The sequence below is a fragment of the Brienomyrus brachyistius genome, chromosome 17 (assembly GCF_023856365.1).
Source record: "Brienomyrus brachyistius isolate T26 chromosome 17, BBRACH_0.4, whole genome shotgun sequence".
NCBI classification, from domain to species: domain Eukaryota; kingdom Metazoa; phylum Chordata; class Actinopteri; order Osteoglossiformes; family Mormyridae; genus Brienomyrus; species Brienomyrus brachyistius.
The window spans coordinates 14,053,381-14,059,380 of NC_064549.1; the positions used below are offsets into that span (position 1 = coordinate 14,053,381).

The 6,000-nt window shown below is 45.1% G+C and overlaps 1 protein-coding gene across 1 annotated transcript in view; it reads left to right on the forward strand.

Annotated features, from left to right (window-relative positions):
- The window catches only part of LOC125712341 (glutamate receptor ionotropic, kainate 1-like), a 49,550-nt gene extending 43,818 nt beyond the window's left edge, over positions 1 to 5,732 (forward strand). Inside the window, exon 17 of the mRNA XM_048982282.1 lies at positions 5,577 to 5,732. Coding sequence (XP_048838239.1) covers positions 5,577 to 5,732 — 156 coding nt within the window. The remainder of the gene's footprint in view (positions 1 to 5,576) is intronic.
- Positions 5,733 to 6,000: the final 268 nt, after the last annotated feature.

A 6,000-nucleotide genomic window follows, 5' to 3' on the forward strand; every position in this document is an offset into this window, starting at 1 on the left:
CTGGTCATGTGATCCTGGCTAGTGACACCAGTCAGCGTGCATGTCATTGTTACAGACCTGGTCATGTGACCCTGGCTAGTGACACCAGTCAGCGTGCATGTTATTGTTACAGAGCTGGTCATGTGACCCTGGCTAGTGACACCAGTCAGCGTGCATGTTATTGTTACAGACCTGCTCATGTGACCCTGGCTAGTGACACCAGTCAGCGTGCATGTTATTGTTACAGAGCTGGTCATGTGACCCTGGCTAGTGACACCAGTCAGCGTACGTTATTGTTACAGAGCTGGTCATGTGACCCTGGCTAGTGACACCACTCAGTGTACATGTTATTGTTACAGAGCTGGTCATGTGACCCTGGCTAGTGACACCAGTCAGCGTACATGTTATTGTTACAGAGCTGGTCATGTGACCCTGGCTAGTGACACCACTCAACGTACATGTTATTGTTACAGAGCTGGTCATGTGACCCTGGCTAGTGACATCACTCAGCGTACATGTTATTGTTACAGAGCTGGTCATGTGACCCTGACTAGTGACTCCACTCAGCGTACATGTTATTGTTACAGAGCTGGTCATGTGACCCTGGCTAGTGACACCACTCAACGTACATGTTATTGTTACAGAGCTGGTCATGTGACCCTGGCTAGTGACACCAGTCAGCGTACATGTTATTGTTACGGAGCTGGTCATGTGACCCTGGCTAGTGACAGCACTCAGCGTACATGTTATTGTTACAGAGCTGGTCATGTGACCCTGGCTAGTGACAGCACTCAGCGTACATGTTATTGTTACAGAGCTGGTCATGTGACCCTGGCTAGTGACAGCACTCAGCGTACATGTTATTGTTACAGAGCTGGTCATGTGACCCTGGCTAGTGACAGCACTCAGCGTACATGTTATTGTTACAGTGCTGGTCATGTGACCCTGGCTAGTGACAGCACTCAGCGTACATGTTATTGTTACGGAGCTGGTCATGTGACCCTGGCTAGTGACACCACTCAACGTACATGTTATTGTTACAGAGCTGGTCATGTGACCCTGGCTAGTGACACCAGTCAGCGTACATGTTATTGTTACAGACCTGGTCATGTGACCCTGGCTAGTGACACCAGTCAGCGTACATGTTATTGTTACGGAGCTGGTCATGTGACCCTGGCTAGTGACACCAGTCAGCGTACATGTTATTGTTACAAAGCTGGTCATGTGACCCTGGCTAGTGACACCACTCAGCGTACATGTTATTGTTACAGAGCTGGTCATGTGACCCTGGCTAGTGACACCAGTCAGCGTACATGTTATTGTTACAGAGCTGGTCATGTGACCCTGGCTAGTGACACCACTCAACGTACATGTTATTGTTACAGAGCTGGTCATGTGACCCTGGCTAGTGACATCACTCAGCGTACATGTTATTGTTACAGAGCTGGTCATGTGACCCTGACTAGTGACTCCACTCAGCGTACATGTTATTGTTACAGAGCTGGTCATGTGACCCTGGCTAGTGACACCACTCAACGTACATGTTATTGTTACAGAGCTGGTCATGTGACCCTGGCTAGTGACACCAGTCAGCGTACATGTTATTGTTACGGAGCTGGTCATGTGACCCTGGCTAGTGACAGCACTCAGCGTACATGTTATTGTTACAGAGCTGGTCATGTGACCCTGGCTAGTGACAGCACTCAGCGTACATGTTATTGTTACAGAGCTGGTCATGTGACCCTGGCTAGTGACAGCACTCAGCGTACATGTTATTGTTACAGTGCTGGTCATGTGACCCTGGCTAGTGACAACACTCAGCGTACATGTTATTGTTACGGAGCTGGTCATGTGACCCTGGCTAGTGACACCACTCAACGTACATGTTATTGTTACAGAGCTGGTCATGTGACCCTGGCTAGTGACACCACTCAACGTACATGTTATTGTTACAGAGCTGGTCATGTGACCCTGGCTAGTGACACCAGTCAGCGTACATGTTATTGTTACGGAGCTGGTCATGTGACCCTGGCTAGTGACAGCACTCAGCGTACATGTTATTGTTACAGAGCTGGTCATGTGACCCTGGCTAGTGACACCACTCAGCGTACATGTTATTGTTACAGAGCTGGTCATGTGACCCTGGCTAGTGACACCAGTCAGCGTACATGTTATTGTTACAGAGCTGGTCATGTGACCCTGGCTAGTGACAGCACTCAACGTACATGTTATTGTTACAGTGCTGGTCATGTGACCCTGGCTAGTGACAGCACTCAGCGTACATGTTATTGTTACGGAGCTGGTCATGTGACCCTGGCTAGTGACACCACTCAACGTACATGTTATTGTTACAGAGCTGGTCATGTGACCCTGGCTAGTGACACCAGTCAGCGTACATGTTATTGTTACGGAGCTGGTCATGTGACCCTGGCTAGTGACAGCACTCAGCGTACATGTTATTGTTACAGAGCTGGTCATGTGACCCTGGCTAGTGACACCACTCAGCGTACATGTTATTGTTACAGAGCTGGTCATGTGACCCTGGCTAGTGACACCAGTCAGCGTACATGTTATTGTTACAGAGCTGGTCATGTGACCCTGGCTAGTGACACCACTCAACGTACATGTTATTGTTACAGAGCTGGTCATGTGACCCTGGCTAGTGACATCACTCAGCGTACATGTTATTGTTACAGAGCTGGTCATGTGACCCTGACTAGTGACTCCACTCAGCGTACATGTTATTGTTACAGAGCTGGTCATGTGACCCTGGCTAGTGACACCACTCAACGTACATGTTATTGTTACAGAGCTGGTCATGTGACCCTGGCTAGTGACACCAGTCAGCGTACATGTTATTGTTACGGAGCTGGTCATGTGACCCTGGCTAGTGACAGCACTCAGCGTACATGTTATTGTTACAGAGCTGGTCATGTGACCCTGGCTAGTGACAGCACTCAGCGTACATGTTATTGTTACAGAGCTGGTCATGTGACCCTGGCTAGTGACAGCACTCAGCGTACATGTTATTGTTACAGTGCTGGTCATGTGACCCTGGCTAGTGACAGCACTCAGCGTACATGTTATTGTTACGGAGCTGGTCATGTGACCCTGGCTAATGACACCACTCAGCGTACATGTTATTGTTACGGAGCTGGTCATGTGACCCTGGCTAGTGACACCAGTCAGCGTGCATGTTATTGTTACAGAGCTGGTCATGTGACCCTGGCTAGTGACACCAGTCAGCGTACATGTTATTGTTACAGAGCTGGTCATGTGACCCTGGCTAGTGACACCAGTCAGCGTACATGTTATTGTTACGGAGCTGGTCATGTGACCCTGGCTAGTGACACCAGTCAGCGTACATGTTATTGTTACAGAGCTAATTCCAAGAGGGAATCTTGGCTGTTCTACCCCTGAGCAAAATACATAATTGTTTCAGCAAATAACTAGCCATAGAAATAGATTTTTAAAATCTGTTTTCTTTATTTGCAATCTATTTAAGTCACCATAGATTGTTAACTGAAAACAGAATGATTTTACCAAAGTACCTGCAAGTGATTTTGCTGGAGGTTCCGTCTCAGGTTTCACTTTAGTAACCTCATCACTCACATCCCAGATAGAGGATCGTCTTTTTTAATTAATATACAACAAGGAAATAGTGAATCAGTTATGTATTTCAGTCCCCCTTAATGCTCACTTCTATTTTTTTCCTTCACACCTCAATGAAGGTCCCCCCCCTCCCCCCAGGTTGGTGCTAGTCAAGTCTTTAGCTGAAAAGCGGCTGGAAGTGATAACATTATTGTTATGGATCAGATCATGAAAGTCATTCAGAAACCATGGGCCTAAGTTCTCCATTAAAAATAAAATCACCAGCATGCAAGCTAATCCATTCCAATATAGGAAACAAGAATTGGGGCAAATGAACTAATTATTCTCCCTCCTATAAAACCTTCACACAAATAATGGCTATTTTTGCTTCATGGTTTATACGTCTTATGCAATTTAGCCTAGATCCTCAGCTTTTCACTGATACATATGAAAGTCCTTATCGCTGTATTGTAATAATCCATTCATTCACCTTCCATGCAGAGCACATATACAGCCATGGAAAAAATTAAGAGACCACTATATTTTTTTTTAGGAATCTGCACTGTTAAATCCTGGTTGGCAGAAGGCTACACTGAGCAGCAGGTTGCTTCCAGGCTCAAAATTTCTAAGACTATGGTACACAAGAATAACGTGAAACAGGAGACGCTGAGGACGACCAGAAACCAGCGTAATAGAGGGCGGAAGCGACTTTCTAATGGCAGAGACGACCGTTAACTTATGCAACAGTTTCTCATGAATCGTAGGATGACATCAAGTGACCTTCCAAAGGAGTGGGAAACATTAAGTGCAGGTGTGAAGTTCACTGCTAGGACAGTTCAAATCAGACTCCTAGAAGCAGGACTGAAGTCCCATAAAGCAAGGAAGAAACCCTTCATTAATGATGACCAAGGAACAACCAGGCTGCAGTATGCAAAAAATATATTATTCAGAGACAGACCCATAAATTGAGAAATGAGTTTCCAGTTAGCCTAACTGCATGATTCTGAACTGCAGGAACAGACCACAGGCGAGTTTCGAACCCACAAACCTGGAGGCATTAGGCAACAGTGCTACCCAATTCAGTTTATAAATAAGAAAGCATCAGATCTATGGATCATGTGGAATAATTAAGATTGGTGTTTAGTGAACAAAGACATCTGAGACAGAATACAAAAGAAATGCTGTACCCTTCCCAATTTCATTTCATTGATATGCTTCACCATGAGGTCTTGCTGGCTGAATGGTAGCAGAGATGAGAGGCTGGCTTTGGAAGTCTTCTAGCACCAGTAGGGGTGTGGGGTCGGAGAATATTTCAAAAGAGAGATGTAATGGAAGAGGGATTTCTCACAAATGTTGGACGCGCACACTGGATGCAAGCTCTTTGTGGCATGCCTTGCTTTCTTACTTCTGCTTACGCAGTAAGTATTGTGTCTGTATTGGACCAGAGGCCACAAGCACAGAGCCTGTTCTTTAGAATGTGCTTGGCATCACAGAGATAGCACAGTTTACCAGACTATACTAGATGTTCACATCACTCTGGTACATCATTTAGCGAATGAATGGAAGCTGACATCAGTTTAAATGGGGATCACCTTCAAAGTCCAAAGCTGCAGAAGCTGCAGTCTCACCACATACAGGTAGTAGCTCATCTTCTTTCTGAAGGCACACCAGGCATGAGGGAGGTGGCACTTACACAGAAGGGGGAGAGGTGGTGCTACAGCCCATCATGTTCTTCTCGATGATATTAAGCCCATTGACAATTGTAACAAAAAGTCACATAAAAAAAACATTTTTTCATGAACAAATATGTCCCTTTACAAATTATTCATTGTGCTATCCATATAATAAAGATATACTTTCCTACCTTTTCTATAAAAAAAATGTTTATATAGTCGTTTATATTTTAAAAATAAATTCGCTGGCAATTTACTTGTATTTTCAGAGTTTACTCATCACTTCCAGATCAAAAAACCTTATTCTTAGAACCTTTCTGTTGTCTCCAATAGTGTTCCTCCTTCAACACTCTCATGGAGGACCTGGGAATTTCCTTCAAATGTCTCAAGACTGTCAAGAAGAACCCAAGGACCAAGGGGCGGTCGGGGCTGGTCAGCTTTTTGCCATGCCACCCCAAACGCATCCTGAGGAAAGAAACTATGGCGTAGAGCTGTTCTCTTTGATTAGCTGTCTGTGAAAACCCACCCACTACACCTTCACAGAAGTTGCAGATATACCACCATTATGGTGCTATGCGACAGTTTGTTTGCTGTGTGCAAAACAGAAACAATAATTATTGTGACTTAGAACCCCATCTGGAAGCCACATATCCACCTCGTCTCTGGATACGCTGAAGAACTGCCACTAACTTTAATTTCAAGTCAAGTAAAATGGACCTTTACATTGTAGTTTAGTTTTTTTTTTTTTAACTGCTGT